The sequence below is a fragment of the Salvelinus namaycush genome, chromosome 12 (genome assembly GCF_016432855.1).
Source record: "Salvelinus namaycush isolate Seneca chromosome 12, SaNama_1.0, whole genome shotgun sequence".
Lineage (NCBI taxonomy): Eukaryota > Metazoa > Chordata > Actinopteri > Salmoniformes > Salmonidae > Salvelinus > Salvelinus namaycush.
This window is the reverse complement of record NC_052318.1, coordinates 41,910,080-41,929,066: the sequence shown is the minus strand read 5'-3', so window position 1 is coordinate 41,929,066 and position 18,987 is coordinate 41,910,080. Positions and strand designations below refer to the sequence as shown.

The 18,987-nt window shown below is 43.3% G+C and overlaps 2 protein-coding genes and 1 non-coding gene across 3 annotated transcripts; 2 read left to right on the top strand and 1 right to left on the bottom strand.

Annotated features, from left to right (window-relative positions):
* Positions 1 to 122: 122 nt before the first annotated feature.
* Positions 123 to 199, bottom strand: trnav-uac. Its single transcript has one exon. It is a non-coding gene; the product is annotated as a tRNA-Val (tRNA).
* A 3,228-nt stretch (positions 200 to 3,427) lies between these two features.
* LOC120056598 (FERM domain-containing protein 8-like) lies at positions 3,428 to 8,483 on the top strand. The gene is made up of 11 exons (XM_039004796.1): positions 3,428 to 3,578; positions 4,151 to 4,238; positions 4,448 to 4,615; positions 5,096 to 5,197; positions 5,468 to 5,526; positions 5,824 to 5,990; positions 6,460 to 6,675; positions 6,785 to 6,908; positions 7,248 to 7,397; positions 7,527 to 7,755; positions 7,889 to 8,483. The coding sequence occupies exons 2-11, from the start codon at positions 4,151 to 4,153 to the stop codon at positions 7,987 to 7,989; spliced, it is 1,404 nt and encodes a 467-aa protein (XP_038860724.1). The 5' UTR covers positions 3,428 to 3,578; the 3' UTR covers positions 7,990 to 8,483.
* Positions 8,484 to 9,516: 1,033 nt separating this feature from the next.
* On the top strand, positions 9,517 to 18,881 carry LOC120057249 (vacuolar protein sorting-associated protein 51 homolog). Its single transcript, XM_039005795.1, has 11 exons — positions 9,517 to 11,654; positions 11,876 to 12,005; positions 12,135 to 12,281; positions 12,415 to 12,634; positions 13,092 to 14,013; positions 14,149 to 14,364; positions 14,510 to 14,593; positions 16,260 to 16,394; positions 16,543 to 16,664; positions 16,828 to 16,915; positions 17,910 to 18,881. The coding sequence occupies exons 1-11, from the start codon at positions 11,457 to 11,459 to the stop codon at positions 18,168 to 18,170; spliced, it is 2,523 nt and encodes an 840-aa protein (XP_038861723.1). The 5' UTR covers positions 9,517 to 11,456; the 3' UTR covers positions 18,171 to 18,881.
* The last annotated feature ends 106 nt before the right edge of the window (positions 18,882 to 18,987 follow it).

Sequence of the window (18,987 nt, the reverse complement as noted above, 5' to 3'; positions counted from 1 at the left end):
AATGATCTATGAACACACATGTCATATTGTTACTTTTCACATCAGATTTTACATTTACGTCATTTAGCAGACGCTCTTATCCAGAGCGACTTACAAATTGGAAAGTTCATACATATTCATCCTGGTCCCCCCGTGGGGAATGAACCCACAACCCTGGCGTTGTAAGCGCCATGCTCTACCAACTGAGCCACACGGGACCGATCAATTTTAAAAGAATTGAATGGTTTGACATAGCTACTTTCTGTCCTCAGATAATGATGACTCTTGCAAGTGTTCTGTTTCTTGAGGGGAAGATGATTACTTTATTGGTATCTCAGAACTGCTCTGTACAAAACATACAAAATATTGTGGAATATAAAGTTACTTGCTTGATATGTTTTCCAGTTTCTTGAAATACTTTGCAAAGCAACTTTATTTCTATGTGAGAACTGAAATGGTCTATTAATTCCTTTTAGTAGATGCTCTTATCCAGAGCAACTTACAGTGGTGAGTGCCTACATTTCCATACCTATTCATACTGCTCCCCTGGTGGGAATCAAACCCACAACCCAAGTATTGCAGGCACCATGCTCTACCAACTTGAGCCACATCATCACAAACCGCTTGCTATCTCAATGTACTCAATTCTATTGGTCATTGTTTTTCTATTCATGGTGATGGAAAGTCTACAGGTACGAACTTAGATGACTGGCCTATGTAGAATACAGTAATGTACATTAAGTGAGTTGTAAGGATGGTCAATTAATTTCCATGTTATTTGATCAAGAAAAATGTTTTGTGTCTTTGCCCATAACTTTGCACCTTTGGATGTAAATGTTTGAGGACAGGGTTTTGTTCCTGCTGGATTCAATTAGAATGACAATCACAGAGAACGGGACAAGGCTACAACTCTTTCAATTCCAACAATTGAATCCTACAAGATACTGTTCTTAATTATTCAACTTTTTTTTGCCAAAGCAGATATGCTGAATAAATGTTTTTGCCCGCACTATAGACCTCTACATCCGTCCGCTAATACTAGTAAAGGGCCAGTGCACTACTTTTGGTGAAGAAAAATATTTTGTTGTATTAATCATATTCTTTTTTTTTACTACTTCCCGCAGCTATGGTGCCTAGTGAAAGTCTACACACCCCTTGCATTCTTCATTGTTTTTTTCCTACTGATCTACAAAACATACTCCACATTTTCAAAGTGAAAGAAAGATTATAGAAAATGTACAAAAAAGTATAAATAAGATATCCTTCACACCCCAGAGTTAATACTTGGTGGAAGCACCTTTGACAACCATTACAGCTGTAAATAATTTTGAATAAGATTCAACCAACTTTGCAGAACTCTTACTGTAACATATCCATTGTTTTTGTCAAAATTGCTCAAGTGCTGTACATTTGGTTGGGAATCATTGATGGGCAGCAATATTCAAACTGCAGCTAGACCACTCAAGAACGCCCAACACCTCTTGGAAAGCCATTCTGGTGTGTCTTTGGCAGGAAAATGTGTCTAATTGTCCAGCTGAAAAATAAAACTATCCCAGGGATAGGCTTTCAGAAGACTGGCGTTTTTTTTAAGGCGTGTTTACATGCGTAGATGGAGTTGTTTGCGGGGCAGCAGACGTCTTTTGTTGCGTTATGTACTGTTTCCACTACTTCCGAATTCATTTTCAACGAGAACACACGGAGCAATGTGCAAGAGGTTGTGGGAAGGTGAGCAGCTTGAACTATGCTATGGGAGCCACCTGAAAAAGTTCAGCACTGCTCTACTTTATGCAAATTGCACGTGGCTGCCGTTAACCAATCAGGCGAGGAGCAGATGTTTGCTTGAAGATCTTCGGTTCATGAAACATTGTTCCGCCTGTCTTGATTTTGCTTTGCTAAAATACAGAAACAAAATCATAAGGTCAATGGCATGGAGGAAGATTGCAGAGATTGTTGGTGTTGATGGTGGGTGAAAAGAGATTTTCACAACAGTATATGCTTGTGCTGCTAGCTACTGTAGCTATGAAAATGTTTTATTTATTTTTTATTTAACCTTTATTTAACTAGGCAAGTCAGTTAAGAACAAATTCGTATTTACAATGACGGCCTACATTAAGCAACCTAAACCTCAAAACTGTGATCAAAGCCACCGTTTATGTAAATGTACTGAGTCAAATTATGAAATCTGCCCACCAAAGGACAGAAATCACCAGTAGCACGCATTATAACATGAGTAAATGATACATTAAGGGCCTCATTGCCAAAATCCCGAAGTATCATTTTAAGCTGATTGGTCACTCTTTAAGGGCCACAAAATGAGCAGCAATGCTCCTCTGGGTGTAAACTCTGTGGACTTGGAAACTAAAAGTGCTCCTGAGTAGAATGGACCCTTTTACTGCGACACAACGTACAGAAAATTGTGTACGGTGCAATAAATGATAGGAGTACACACACAAAAAACAGTTGACCATTTAGGCTTGAAAAAACAAAAAACATATCTCATATAAATCCTTTTAATGATTATTTCTATGATAACTAGTATAAAATATATCGATAATTGTGCACTATCATTTTTACCAGAATATTTCATTTACGAAGTAAACAGAACAGACTCTAATTCTGGAGGTTTCCCAAAATCCGGGACCCAGAAGTACTTAGTTATTCTTGCCTGTTTTACAGCGGTGTGGGCAACTACAGAGTCAGAGCATTTGTTCCAAGACCAATGGAGTGTGATAACTGTAAAGTTTTTGGACATGTTTCAAGTCTTTTCAGAAGGGAGAAGCCAAGATGTCCAAGTTGTGGAAAAGATCATATGTGTTTTAAAAGTGATGAAAATGTGATATGTTGCAATGTGGTGGGAACCATGAAGCCACGTTTTTGGAATGCCCAACAAGGGTGAAAGAGAATGATGTGGCCAAAGTCAGGGCTCTCCAGAGCATTTCATATGCAGCGGCTGTTAAAAGTGTTGAGGGTTCGAATGGTGCTCCTGAAGAGTCCATGGTGGTGGATTGGGCTTCACTGAAGGCTGCAGGGGTTGCCGTTCAACAGCAGGATCCAGATATGTTAAAGTTTAAGAAGGTGGGCTTTGTGGCCTTTATAGCTATGGTGATTGATTGAACTGCCAAGGTGGAGAGGACGTCCAGTAAAATAGATATCATTGTGGATGCTGTGGAACGGTTCCTGGGACTGAAAGACTTCTTAGCGGAGTAGTTGCATGGAGTATCGTCACAAGCCGTAACACCCTCTCAGGTCATGGAGTTTGGAAGCAAGGAAGAAGTGGGAGTTTGGTTTTGTCAATGTGTTTTTTTATTGTTTTATTTGGGTGGATAAAGTTAGTTCTCCCTATCACGTATGGGTTTTATTTTGACCTTGTTTTTTTTAACCCCGTCCAGTTGGTGGTGGTAATACACATTTTGGGATTGTAGTCTGCCATAAACCCACAGAAGAAGAAGCACAAAGGGCGCAGTACATTAGTCTAGGCAGTTGTCAGTGTGCTGGTAAACTGTTGAAGTTGTTGTTTTGACAAAATATATTCTCATACGGAGTTTTTTATTTTTATACTATCTTGTGGACTGTCAATTCTACATTTTCAGTAAAAGAAGGTAATTGAATGTCATCTCACCGGATTAGCCCACCGCTGTCTTCTTGCTTGGTAACTAGCTAGCTAGTAGCTAACGTTAGCATAATATTCGTAATTGAGCTGTCTACAGTTTGTTGGCAGGATACCAGCTTACTTAGATGTGAAATGTCGTTTCAGTAAAAACTATTACGACTTGACAACGAGAAAATCAAAGCCTTGATATTGAACATAATTATAGATAACTAGGACATGGAATTGTAAGGCACCTCACGATACGATATATATTCTATAGTTAAATTAGATATGTATTGCGATTCGATTTTCCAAATATTGCTCACTATGTGTATGCTGCAGAGGGACAAGTGAGACCCATGAGAAAACGGGTTATCATCAGTCAGGGAATAAAACTGCTGAAAACAAATTGGCTCACTATTTAAAAAGAAGATGGAGAACAACTGTATCGATCCCCACCATCACTACAGCTATTGTTAACGTTACTCACGGAGGTGGCTAGCTAGCTATGTCACAGTGAATTTGCTAGTGGATAACATATATTTTTCGAAAAACTCATCTTGATTTGTGTGTCTCACACAGATGGAAGTAGATGAGTGTGGGGGGTTTCCTCCAGAACCATCGGAGGGGAGCTCACAGAGAGGAAGTGTGGCATCCTCTGTCACCCGCGGTCAGTTCCCTTTTTTCTTTGTCTGGTGTTTACAATATAACATTTTTGTCTCTGTGTGTTTTCTTATTTGGAACATTGGTGTTTAATAGCCCTGTGTATATATCAAACGGATTCATGTAAGCTCATGACATCATCGTGGCTTGCAAGATGTTTCTGTTTTGCATTAGATTATTATGTCAACTGTCCTCCCTGTGTTTGTTCTCCTACAGCTCAAGATGTGCTTGTGTACCTGGTGGGTGACAGTGCGGTACACTTGTGTGTGGAGGGGGTTGCCTGTGTGAGTGTCCAGGAGTTAGGCCGCAGTGTCCGGGAGGCTCTCCACATTCCTGATTCTGCAATGGATGCCTTTGCCTTCTGGCTCAGCTCTCCTCTGCTCGGTAATGACAGCTCTCTCTGTATGCACCTCCCCCTTCCTCCTCCCCTAGCCCCATGATGTTATTTTAATATAAGCAACTTGGCCATTCATTTGACAGTTTCTTGATTTGATCAGGGGGAGAAGGGCAGATATGTATTACAAAGGGATAGGGTTGTCTGAGGCTGGTCTGGTTCATTGTATCATGTATTGGTGGTGATTGAAGAGAGCCCTTGGGCCATAAGAGGAACATTTGACAGTTTGAATGCTTCTCTTTTGAACTACTGTCTTGCTGAACGACTGGCATTGTTTGTAAAATAGGGAAGGGATCACTACAGCGAAATGAGTGTAGGCCAAGTCTACGGCTTGTGGATATGGTGCTATAGATTAGCATGCTTTGTCATGCCAAATTCCTTTCTTTGTTATGCCATGAGAATGCTTTTCATCATCCTTCTCATTAATTATCACATCGTTGCTTACTCCCTGCCTTTTCCTCCTCTCTCAGAACTGCAGTTAAAGCCGAAGCATCAGCCTTACAAACTGTGCCGCCAGTGGCAGGACCTGCTGTATCGCTTCACTGAGGCCTCAGAGGAGGACATATCTCAAGGTGAGACTGCCTGTGTCTCTGTGTGTAGGGATGAGCTTGTGTGTTTCTGTAATCTTTTCTATTTGTTTCTGTATTTTTGGCAGATGAACATTTTTGTCTCACATCTGTTAGAATTTTTTTTTCATCCCCACTGCTGAATTCATATTGCTTTGTCAACCTGACCTCATGTTGCCACTGACCCAACATCACTAATCCTAAGCCGTACATCTGCCATCATATAAAAATGTTCAGTAATACCCTCCATGCTGTACTTTCCTTTTTTTTCTCCAGATGAGCCATGCTTGCAGTACAGAAGGAATGTGTTTCATCCCAAGTCTAAAGAGCTGCAGGTACTGCTTGTTCTGTTTTCTCCTTAAACTTAACATGAAGCTGTTGGGGGGGGGGGGGGGGGGGGGGGAAATATCAGTCAAGTTGTGTTGTGTCAAATGGATAGATTATACTTTCCTGGTTGTAGACACATACCCCAGAGCACTCTAGCACCAGCCCTAAGACAAAAGGTTATGTTTGTCCCTCGGGCCCCCCCGCACCTACATGCCCCTGTGTTTGGATCCCCCTATATTCCACATTTCATTGCCACATTTCATCCTCCTATATTCCACATTTCATTGCATGGTATTTCCCTCCAGATTGATGACGAGGGGGTGTTGAGACTACTTTACGACGAGGCACGGGTTAACATCCTCGCTGGCCGCTTCCCCTGTGACCCTGAAACCTGGACGAGTTTGGGAGCACTCTCTTTTGCTATGGAACTGGGAGTAGGTCTGGATGACCAGAAAGCCACTGCTGCTTTAAGGTAAACTATGCCAGGCATCTGAACGTCTGCCTCTTGGTGACGTTGTGTATTATTTTTAATTTTTTTACCCCTTTTTCTCCCCAATTTCGTGGTATCCAATTGGTAGTAGTAGTTACTGTCTTGTCTCATCGCTGCAACTCCCGTACGGAGTCGGGAGAGGCGAAGGTCGAGAGTCATGCGTCCTCCGAAACACAACCCAACCAAGCCGCACTGCTTCTTGACATAACGCACATCCAACCCGGAAGCCAGCCGCACCAATGTGTCGGAGGAAACACCGTACACCTAGCGACCTGGTCAGCATGCACTGCGTCCGGCCCGCCACAGGAGTCGCTATGGCGCGATGGAACAAGGATATCCCTACCGGCCAAACCCACCCTAAACCGGACGACGCTGGGCCAATTATGCGTAATTTTTCCCAATAGCTGGCTGCATACCCAGACTATTGCTTCTCCTCTCCCAACTCCCTCAGAGAGAAGAAGCTGATATCCTTCCTGCCTGCACATGTATCAGGGGGAGGTGGAGGGCTGTTTTCTACCTTGAGGGGAAAAGGGGGCCGTCAGGCAGGGCTGGAGCACAACCTGTTGGAGGAGTATCGTAAGATCAGCACCTTAGGCAGCACCCCCCCAGAGCCCACTCAGCATCTACGCCAGTACCTCAGCACATGCCACTCTCTGCCTTACTATGGGTAAGGAACAGGCAAAACTAATGGCCTCAACTTAACTGCATGGAACACATTCACAGTTTGGATCTCCTTCACATGTCACTTGCATCATGTTTGTTTCTTGTCTGGCCAGGTGTGCTTTCTTCTCGGGGGAGATTGACAAGCCAGCTCAGGGGATTCTTCATAGAGCAGGACGGAAAGCTGTCAATGTGGGGATTAGTCTGGAGGGGGTGTATGTAATGGACATCAAAGAGAAGGTGAGACCTGAAATGTCAAGCTGTGAGTGGCTGTGTCACATCCGGCCGTGATTGATTTGATTTATGTGATTGGGAGTCCCAAAGGGGCGGCGCACAATTGGCCCAGCGTCGTCCGGTTTTGGCCGGGGTAGGCCGTCGTTGTAAATAAGAATTTGTTCTTAACTGACTTGCCTTGTTAAATAAATGATAACTCCTCTACATTACTAGCAGAATATGACCTATTTTACTGTGTGTGATTGAGTAAGATGTGTACCTTATCAATGCAAAAAGACTTCACTGAATACCCAACCCTCTACCTTTCTGCCTTGTTTTCTCCGGTGCATTCCTACTCCACGACAGCATGTTCTCCTGGGACTGCGTTTCAGTGAGTTGTCTTGGGACCACAGCTACCCCGAGGGGGAAGGTGACTCGCACATCCTGTGGCTTGAATTCGATGGGGAGGAGGCCGGCACCCCTGTCAACAAGTTACTGAAGATCTATTCAAAACAAGTAATGAAACCTAAACCTACCTTTAAAAAAATATATATATATTCAAAATAAACATTCATTAGGTGGTGGTCATAGATGCCATTGAAGTGACCAGAGTTGCTACTGTTCTTTCTTCCCTCGTTTCTCTAGGCAGAGCTTATGAGCGGCCTTATTGAGTTCTGTGTGGAGCTACAGTCTGCAGCCGAAGGAGGGGCGGCGACGGAAACGGACAGTGATGTCAGTCTATCCCATCAGCCTGCTGGACAGGCAGGGAACAGTGACAGAGGAAGGGGCGGTCGGCGAGGGAAACTGCGCAGGCAGAGCAGTGTGGTGTGCAGTCGGGTCCATACACTGAACACCATCAGCTACGTGGACAACGGTGAGTCTGGGGAGAGGCCATCATCATGCATGTCATTCATTTCCTCAGTATTAACCATCCATATAAGCTTCATTTGTTTATCAGGTTAGGTTGTAAAACGAACTGTTAAATGTGTTTGTTGTCCTCCGGGCAGGTAAAGAAATCAAACGCTTGAAGCCAAAGAGAGCTGCTTCCTTTTTCACCAGGCAGGCACAGCCACCCACATACTCATCAGTACAGGTGGAGCAAGGTTGAGCCTCCATCTCTGATCTAGGCACTGCTCTATGCTAACTGGAGACCAAAACTGAACATGCAAGTTGAGATTAAGACTAAAAGATATGTAGGGAGTTGGAGAGGTTTATCTTCTTGATTGCAAAAATACTATGGACCAAGAGTAGGATTTAAGTGTGGATAAATATTTATGGTTAAATGTTGTGTATATGAAGTTACGTTCTTTAGGTGCTGGAAAGTGGCATTGCTTCACTGGTCAAGTTGAACCAGCTACCTATTTGGGAGAAGTTGGAGTTTAATATGAAACTGTTGATGTGTAGTGGTAACAGTGACAGTAGCACCACCTTTTAGATTTTACCCTTGTGATAGGGGACCTTTATTACAATTCTCCTTCAGATGGAGTTTATGTGCAATGACTATGTACACTATATATACAAAAGTATGTGGACACCCCTTCAAATTAGTGGATTCGGCTATTTCAACCACACCCGTTGCTGACAGGTGTATAAAATCGAGCACACAGACATGTAATCTCCATAGAAAAACATTGGCAGTAGAATGGCCTTACTGAAGAGCTCAGTGACTTTCAATGTGGCAGCGTCATAGGATGCCACCTTTCCAACAAGTCAGTTTGTCAAATTTCTACCCTGCTAGAACTGTCCTGGTCAACTGTAAGTGCTGTTATTGTGAAGTGGAAACGCCTAGGAGCAACAACGGTTCAGCCGCGAAGTGGTAGGCCATACAAGCTCACAGAATGGACCGCTGAAGCATGTAGCGTTTAAAAATAACCTGTCATCCGTTGCACCACTCAATACCAAGTTCCAAACTGCCTCTGGAAGCAATGTCAGCACAAGAACTGTTCGGACCTTCGTTAAATGGGTTTCCGTGGCCAATGAGCCTTAGATCACCATGCGCAGTGTTAAGGGTCGGCTGGAGTGGTGTGAAGCTTGCCACCATTGGACTCGGTGGAAATGTGTTCTCTGGAGTGATGAATAACGCTTCACTATCTGGCAGTCCGACAGACGATTCTCAGTTTGGAGGATGCCAGGAGAATGCTACCTTCCCAAATGCATAATGCCAACTGTCAAGTTTGATGGAGGAGGAATAATGGTCTGGGGCTGTTTTTCATGGTTCGGGCTAGGCCCCTTAGTTCCAGTGAAGGGAAATCTTTACGCTATAGCATACAATTACATTCTAGACGATTCTGTGCTTCCAACTTTGTGGTGATGACAGTTTGGGGAAGGCCCTTTCCTGTTAAAGCATGACAATGCCACCGTGCACAAAGTGAGGTTCATACAGAAATGGTTTGTCGAGATCGTTGTGGAAGAACTTGACAGGCCTGAACAGAGCCCTGACCACAACCCCATCGAACACCTTTGGGATGAATTGGAACACCGACTGCGAGCCAGGCCTAATTGGGGGGGCGGCAGGTGGCCTAGTGGTTAGAGCGTTGGGCCGGTAACCGGAAGGTTGCTGGGCCGGTAACCCCGAGCTGACAAGGTAAAAATCTGTCATGCTGCCCCTGAGCAAGGCAGTTAACCCACTGTTCCCCGGGCGCCGAAGTCGTAGATGTCGATTATGGCAGCCCCCCGCACCTCTGATTCAGAGGGATTGGGTTAACTGCGGAAGGCACATTTCAGTTGAATGCATTCCCTTCCCTTTCCCTTTAAAAGAAAATTACAAATATATTGCCCAACCTCACTAATGCTCTTGTGGCTGAATGGAAGCAAGTCCCCGCAGCAATGTTCCAACATCTAGTGGAAAGCCTTCCCAGAAGAGTGGAAGCTTTTAAAGCTGCCCATGATTTTGGAATAAGATTTTTGACAAGCAGGTGTCCATATACTTTTGGTCATGTAGTGTATCATTCATTGAAATGTATGCTACGCTCTTGGAAACCAAACAACACGGGGGGGGATTGTATTATCTGAATGGAGGGCGATATTGGAGGCTCTGCAACTATCTTGTTCAAACCTCAGTCTTTGTACCAAAACAAACGTGTATCTTGTGGTAGTCTTTGCCGCTCTGTGCTAAACACTCAGATTCAGAGTCTCATGGTTATCATGGACTTTATCTGCATCCCCCTCCCAGAAATGACAAGGCCTAGCATTCTAGCACTGTTATTGTTTATATTGTACACCATGCAAGGGCAGCTTGACTTGGGAGGGGAGCGACTAAAGGGAATTTTCTGATGTGTAAACCGATATTTATTTTTAGAATTGGTTAAATGTGGGTCTGGGTTAAGGTAAGGGTCCGTTTTAGATTTGGCTAGTCGGTTTGCACATCAGAAAAGTCCATTTAGTCTCACCCACTTAGCTGACCATTCAGTAAGAGGATGTGTTTCCTGATGACAGTTCTTCTGCTGGCCTCTCTTCAGTATGAGAGGAGCGATTCTACTGTATATCTCTGATGCAATTAAGTGTTCATAAGCTGAAGAACGTGGTTTCCACTATGCTATAACTGATATTGTCAATTATGCAAACGTGGATGCAAAGACAACAAAATGTTCCGATTCATAATTCCTAAGGCACGCGATCTATGGATGTGGTATTCCTTTTTAAAAAGATTGTAGTGTACTCACTTGCTGTACATGCACAGCATTCAATATCTTAGACATGCACTATTGATACATCAGAAATACTGTAACGTTTTTACCTTTGGTCATTATTTGTATTCTTAGTATTATTATTGGAGTAATAACTTGGACTAATATTTTTTGACTCTGTTTCTGTCTCTCTGTTTCTGTCTCTGTTTCTCACACTCAAATGAAGCAATAGTCTGGATAAAAAGACCAAGTGCCTTTGTTTCTTTCAGTATTAATTTGGCCATTGAGAGACTTACCTGGTAAACGTGTAGGCTTGTTTGTCAAACATGATCTGCTCTGTTGGCTGTGTTTACACAGGCAGCACAATTCTGATATTTTTCCCAATTAGAGGCAAGATGGCTTATCTGATTGGTCAAAAAAAACAATTAATCAGATAAGCTATCTTGCCTATATTTGGGCAAAATATCAGAATTGGGCTGCCTGTGTAAACGCAGCCGTAGACACTAAAATATATCGAACCCTGTAACTTCACTGTTTTCTTTCCTTTGTAATTTATATAATGTGCACTACCAAACTTAACCAGTGACTGACTAGGTTTAGTTAAACCCACAAAACGTTTTTTTATTCAGCTTTGTACTGTTTTGACAAAACTATAAGATTTGTTATAATTGTGTTTTAAACCTTACTATCAACGTTTTTTTTGTCCATATTTGATCAATAAATTTTTGAATATCAGATTCTCCGTTCCTTGACTTTGTTCTTTGAGTCATTGCTGCCACCTACTGGCTCGTTTCTCCATCACGGGCTTCTCATCGGGACATGTACGGTAACTTCTCTGTTTGCTTTAGTGGCGAATAGCTGGTTGTCTGTTTATCTGGCTGTCGGTTACATTTAGCTGTTCTTTGGTCTGTCCTGCAATTCATAACAATTTCGCTGGTATTTAGTCTAAATGGACGGGGATATTTGTGCTACCGCTACGGCCACCACACCACCTGACTCCGACCCAACGCGGAAGCGCCGAGTGCACGGTATGTTGAAGCTCTATTATGGGTTGAACGAGGAAGGAAAGACCGTGGATCAAGCAGAGTCGATGAATCCTTGCGATATAAACGGCACGCATTTCGATCCTGAGGTTTATCTCAATAAGGTAAAATCCAATTTCTGTGTCTGGATGCGACACATATAGTTAGCTATTCTTTGACCATAAGACAACAAATGAAATCCAGAGGCAAACGATTGTATGTACAAGAGCCAATGCCAACTGCTTATCTGGCATTGGTGTCAGTCACTCAGGTAGTACAGTCGCTCAGTGATGTCTGTTAGTTGTCTTGTCTTCAAAACTGACCTTCATGTCATTGGTGGCTGCAGCTTAGGAGAGAATGTTCCCTTGGAGAGCTGATGGACCAGGAGAGCTGCATGGTGAAGCAGATCCGCTCCTTGGACAGTGACATGCAGACATTGGTGTATGAGAACTACAACAAGTTCATCTCTGCCACAGGTAAGCAAATCGGGGACAGTGTAGGCAGTGCATTGGATATCATGTTATTACATTGGATCATGTTTGCGTCACTCACTGTTCAGTATACATACCATGTAATGAATGAATGCCCTCATCTCCTCCCACTAGACACAATCAGAAAAATGAAGAATGATTTTAAGAAGATGGAGGACGAAATGGACTGTCTCTCTACTAACATGGCTGCTATCACAGAGTTCAGTGCACACATCAGTGGGACTCTTCAGGACCAGCATGCACAGATAACCAAACTGTCAGGTTTGTAATGAAACCTGTGGTGACACGCCTCCATCGCCTGAAATAAACTAAATAACAAATCGTATTTGTTGGTCATATACCTATCATTGTCAGATTACTTGTTCAAACTTTTCCTCTCCCTCCCCCCACCCAGGAGTCCACACTCTCCTTCGAAAGCTGCAGTTCCTGTTTGAGCTGCCTGCCAGGCTGAATAAGTGTCTGGAGCTGCAGGCTTATTCCCAGGCGGTGAGCTCCCATCGTCGTGCCCGCTGCGTGCTGCAGCAGTACAGCCACATGCCCTCCTTCAGGGGCATCCAGGATGACTGTAATGCCATCATGGACAAGCTGGCACAGGAGCTTAGGCAGAAGTTCAGGTAGGAGAAGTAGTCACTTGTGGAAAGATTCTGCGTGCAAACCGAGAGAATCTGTCGGGACTGAATGGGATGCTAGGATAACGAGCAGCAGTAGATCCGGTGTTTGGTTTTTCCTCACTGGCGATTTGGACAAATCATGATTTCACAGGTGTTCACATCATTTGAATTTCAGAAGGGAAGGGGACATTCGGCCCCTAAATTGCAAAGAGAAAGGGTGGAGATCCTCGTTCCGCTCCTTCTAGCATTTCTTGATCTCTTCTCTTAACATGTATGGACCCAGAACTTAATGGAGAAGCTGACCAATTACCTGAGACTTTAGTTCTGTGTTAACTGAGATTAGTATGGCTGCAAAACAAGGTTCTTTGAATTTTCATTTCTAGTTCATATTCTATAGTAATAATACATTATGCCTCTGCATGGATGCCTTACCTCTGCTAGGTGTTGACTGTGTTTGCAGAGATGGAGGTTCGAGTGCGAAGGACCTTTCAGAGTGTGTGGAGCTTCTGCTGCAGCTGGATGAGCCAGCAGAGGAACTGTGTGACAAGTTCCTGATCCACGCCCAGTCACGACTGGAAGCAAACCTCCGAGGACTGGAGGCGGAGCTAAGACCACCATTGTCCTCTGGACCCACATCAGTGATAGATCCCTCCATTGGCCCTGCCCGCAGACTGTCAGCTGCACCCACTGCTGGATCTCCCGCTGACCCCACCTTTCCAGGCAATCCCTTCCTCTCTCCCAGCTCAAGGACTGATATTCTGGAATTCATAGACAGAGGTTGCAATGAATTCGTCAGCAGCCTTTGCTTGGCCATTGCCTCGTACCAAGAGTTGTTTGTCAACCGTCCGCAAGAGGGTAATCTGGCCTCCAAAAACATCCCCCATATGGCTATTGGCAAGCTGCATGCTTTCGTGGATGCCCTGGCCACCTGCTACTTCTCGCTGGTGGAGAGGAGGATACAGGAGGAGAAAAGTGTTGGAGACAACTCTCTTCTGGTCCGGGCTCTGGACCGTTTCCACCGCAGGCTCCAGGCCGTAGCCAAACTGCTGCCTGGGTCTGCTGTGCCCAGCCAAGGGACTGAGATCGTGGTGCGAGCAGCCAGGGAGAGGATCAAGCAGTACCTGGCAGCCCTGCAGAGCTTCTACCTAGACAGCCTGAGAGACGTGAGGCAGGCCCTAGCAGCCCCTCGGCTGGGTGGAAGCTCAGCTGGAGGTGGCTCTCATCTGGCGGGACCAGCCACTGGGAAAGATGCTCCCGCCAGCCTGCCAGAGCTCCTCTCCTCTCTGTCTGCCTCCATTCTCAATCAGATCAAGTCAGTGCTGGCATCAGTGCACCTCTTCACCGCAAAGGACATCACCTTCTCCAATAAGCCTTACTTCAAGGTGAAATTAATACTGATGCTTTTGTGGGTTAGTTGTATCCCTCAGTTTGTGAGTTGCTCTGATAGTATGCCTTATTTTCTGAATTTGGTATGCTATTTATTTCATTGACAACTCTCTTTCACCTCTCTATTTCAGGGGGAGTTTTGCAGCCAGGGTGTGCGTGAGAGCCTTGTGGTTAACTTCATTAAGTTTGTGTGCCAGTCCTCACGTCAGTTCTGTGAGAGTGCGGGAGACAGGGGCGGCTCTACACCCCCTGCCCTCCTACTGCTGCTGTCACGCCTCTGCCTGAACTATGAAACCTCCACCATCACCTATATCCTCACCCTCACAGACGAGCAGTTCCTCGTGCAGGTAAATATGCCAATGAGACTCTGAACACTTCTTCAATGCTGTTGATGGGAATGTAAGAATATCTGTCCAAATAATAGGTCCTCTTTAGTCATGAGAAATGTGTATCACATGCTGTTATATCCTCTTGTTTCTCTCGTTTTCACAGCATCGCTCTCCTGTAACTGCAGTCGCAGCTTTATGTGGAGAGGCCAGAGAGGCAGCACAGAAGCTACTGAACCATTATGTTAAGGTAAAGTGCCTTCAGAAAGTATTCACACCCCTTGACTTTTTCCACGTTTTGTTATATACAATACCGTATAATGTCAAAGTGGAATAATGTTTGACATTTTTACTAATTCATTAAAAATGAAAAGCTGAAATGTGTAGCTCAGTAGAGCATGGCACTTGCAACGCCATGGTTGTGGGTTCGATTCCCACAGGGGACCAGTATGAAAATGTATGCACTCACTACTGTAGGTCGCTCTGGATAAAAGCGTCTGCTAAATGACTAACATGTAAAAATGTTAAGTCAGTAAGTATTCAACCCCTTTATTATGGTAAGCCTAAATAAGTTCAGGAGTAAACATTTTCTTAACAAGTCACATAATAAGCTGCATGGACTCATTCTGTGTGCAATAATAGTGTTTAACATGATTTTTGAATGACTACCTCATCTCTGTGCTCCGCACTTACAAGGTCCCTCAGTCGAGCAGTGAATTTCAAACACAGATTCAACCACAAAGATCAGGGAGGTTTTCCAATGCCTCGCAAAGAAGGGCACCTATTGTTAAAAATAAAAAGCAGACATTGAATATCCCTTTGAGCATGGTGAAGTTATTAATTACACTTTGGATGGTGTATCAATACACCCAGTCACTACAAGCGTGCTTCCTAGCTCAGTTGCCAGAGAGGAAGGAAACCGCACAGGGATTTCAACATGAGGCCAATGGTGACTTTAAAACAGTTAGAGTTTAAGGGCTGTGGTAGGAGAACATTGTAGTTACTCTACAATACTAACCTAATTGACATAGTGAAAAGAAGGAGTTCTGTACAGAATAAAACTATTCCAAAACATGCATCCTGTTTTCAACAACAAAAAGCAATTAACTTTTTGTCCTGAATACAAAGTTATGTTTTGGGCAAATACATCACATTACTCAGTACCACTCTCCATATTTTTAAGCATGGTGGTGTTGGGTGCATCATGTTATGGGTATGCTTGCAATCGTTAAGGACTGGGGAGGTTTTCAGGATAAAAAATAAATGTAATGGAGCTAAGCACATGCAAAATCCTAGACTAAAACCTGGTTCAGTCTGCTTTCCACCAGACACTGGGAGATGAATTCACCTTTCAGCAGGACAATAACCTAAAACACAAGGACAAATCTACACTGGAGTTGCTTACCAAGAAGACAATGAATGTTCCTGAATGGCTGAGTTACAGTTATGATTTAAATCTGCTTGAAAATCTATGGCAAAACCTGAAAATGGTTGTGTAGCAATGATCAACAACCAATTTGAGGTTGAAGAATTTTGAAAATAATTTGTAAATATTGTACAATCCAGGTGTCAAAGCTCTTAGAGACTTACCCAGAAAGACTCACAGCTGTAATCGCTGCCAAAGGTGATTCGAACATGTATTGACTCAGGTTGTGAATACTTCTGAACATTTCTGAAAATACGTTTTGACCTCATTATGGGGTATTGTGTGTAGATGGGTGAGAAAAAAACATATATTTAATCAATTTTGAATTCAGGCAGTAACACAACAAAATGTGGAATAAGTCAAGGGGTAGGAATACTTTCGGAAGTACACATTTTCCCACTTTACCAACAAATTACTATTGCTGCGACTGGCCATTTCAGGCCTATTTCTTCTATTTCAATGCTGACCCCTTCTCTCTTGTTGTGGATAGGTTCAGGGCCTGATCATATCCCAGATGCTGAGAAAGAGTGTGGAGACACGAGACTGGGTCAACACTATCGAGCCACGGAACGTCCGTGCTGTGATGAAAAGAGTGGTGGAGGACACCACCTCTATTGATGTGCAGGTAATGTCCGTTATCTATATAAAACCCTTTGGCATGTAGGAAAACTGTAATCACTGTATAAATGTGAGTGGACAAAAGCATCATCAGTGCTAGGAATCTAAACAGCTTTACTCCCTCCCCTGATCTCTCTCCTTGTGTTTCCCTACAGGTGGGTCTTCTCTATGAGGAGGGGGTGAGGAAAGCCCACAGCAGTGACTCCAGCAAAAGGACCTTCTCTGTCTACAGCGGCTCTAGGCAGCAAACCCGCTACGCCCCCAGCTACACACCCAGGTACCATAACTACAGTCGCCTACCACACAACCCTTTCATAACAACATAATACATTAACACTGCATCACAATGTGTGGATGTTTAGCAGAGGCAGGATCAGTCTAATGTTAGTATGATGGCTATCTTTCCTAATGGCTTATGAACGGTTTTTGTCTCCCTGCAGTGCTGCTATGGATACCAATCTCCTGAGTAATATACAAAAGCTCTTTTCTGAGCGGATCGACATCTTCAGTCCTGTGGAGTTTAACAAGGTGGGTAGGGAGGGATCACAGAGCTCTGGTAGCTGAGGGCCTAGAGTAGGGTTCTTCAACTGTTAGCTCGCTGCCCACCTATGAGTAGCTCGCAAAGCAATTCTAAAAGTACAGGCAATTTTTTTTCAGGTGTTCCGTCGCAAACTGTCATAAACATAAAGCTCCCGGCTACTATCCAATCAAAGCAACATTGACATTATCCCACCCCTGTTTAGCGCCTCTTGGCTTTAAAATCCAAATGGAACACAATATCTGCCAATTAATTTGCAGCAATATTGCATTTCTGTCTGTTTGGTGCGTGCATTTGTCTATGCTCACTCCGTAAGTAGCCAGTTAGCGATGATAACATTTGAGAAGGTCGTTGACTGCAAAGTAGGCTTACCTGACAGATATCATAATTATTTGTATCAATTGGGTGGCCATTGTTTTTGCAAACTCAGCCATGACATGTTGCAGCAGTAGGCCTAACAGAAACATTGCTAGACTGAGCAATGAAATGCACAATTAAAGGGGAATTACACTCAAATCAAACATTGTTATTTTAATTTTTTCAGACATTAAAATTGGTCTTCGGATGTGATTTGAGAATTGACATGGACTCAGAACATCCATTTTCATTGTTTCTCTATAAGTAATTGTAATATGGAGAGTTTATAAAAAATAAAAAAAAATAAAAAGGGAAGAAAATCCAAAACCAGGGAAAATAAAACAGAACTGAATTCTGGAAAATACAATAGAAAATGTTATGGGGCCCCTTAGAGGTGTTTATTAACCATTATTTTACCAGAAAACAGAAAACACATATCTTTTACAAGGACCTGGTGAAGAGTTGCAGGGTAGAGGAGAAGAGAAGAATGTGCCTATTTGAAAGCTATAAAAAAAAATGAGTAACATTTTTTTTAAAGTAGCTTTCATGCTAGAAATGTTGGAGACCCCTTGCGTAGAGACTGTCTCTTACACCCCCCAATTTGACAGTCTTAATCTCCTCTCTCAGGTCTCTGTGTTGACAGGAATCATAAAGATCAGTCTGAAGACGTTCCTGGAGTGTGTCCGCTTGCGTACCTTTGGTCGTTACGGCCTGCAGCAGATCCAGGTTGACTGCAACTACCTGCAGATGTATCTGTGGCGCTTCGTCTCCGATGAAAACCTGGTCCACTTCCTACTTGACGAGATTGTGGGCAGCACTGCCCACCGCTGCCTGGACCCCGCTCCCATGGAGCAGAGCGTGATTGAGGTCATCTGTGAGAGAGGTTAAAGGCCAGAGGTCACATTGGTTGAGGAACTGGTGAATTGTGATGGTGAAATTGAAGAGTGTGTAACAGGTTAAAACCAACAAAATACCTTGAAGTTAACTGAACATTGAAGATTGGACGAAGAGGGCTTTTACTTGATACTCTCGATTCCCATGATGTAAATGTGGGACAGGAGGGGGATTGAGGTTACCGTACTATGAATGTTATTATGAATGATGTTTGGGTGGGATGCATCTATATTAATTTGATTAGTAATTACAAACATCATATGGTAATATGAATTTAATTTAAAAAATCTAACTCATAAACGGATATAAAGCAGAGTTGCGCCTCCTGCCTTCAAGGACATGTGATCTCAATTTGCACACTTAATTCTGCAATTTAAATTCAAGGACATGTGATCTCAATTATTTGTATTTCTCTTGTTTTCCCTTTGCACACTTATTCTTACAATTTAAATTAGAATAATTATGTTACAATTAATAATCTCTGTAAAGTATGTTATATAAAGTGTCAGTATTCTAAGTAATAACTTTGTGTTTCAATTAATTTTGAATCATGATTGATTAATCATCATACTTTGAATCAATTATGGAAATAATGTTTGCGTAGGTGTTGCGTGAGTCCTTTTCACGTCATAAGCAAGAGTCCCGTCTCTAGCAACCAATAAGAGCGCTGTAGAGTAAAAAGGTGTACATTAAATTTGACCATCATTTTTCTCGGCCCTATGATATATGTGGTTACCGCCCCAGCGTAAATTTGATTGGTTTAACGCTCCCCTCTCCATGCTCTTCTGATGACCATGGCTTAATCCCATTG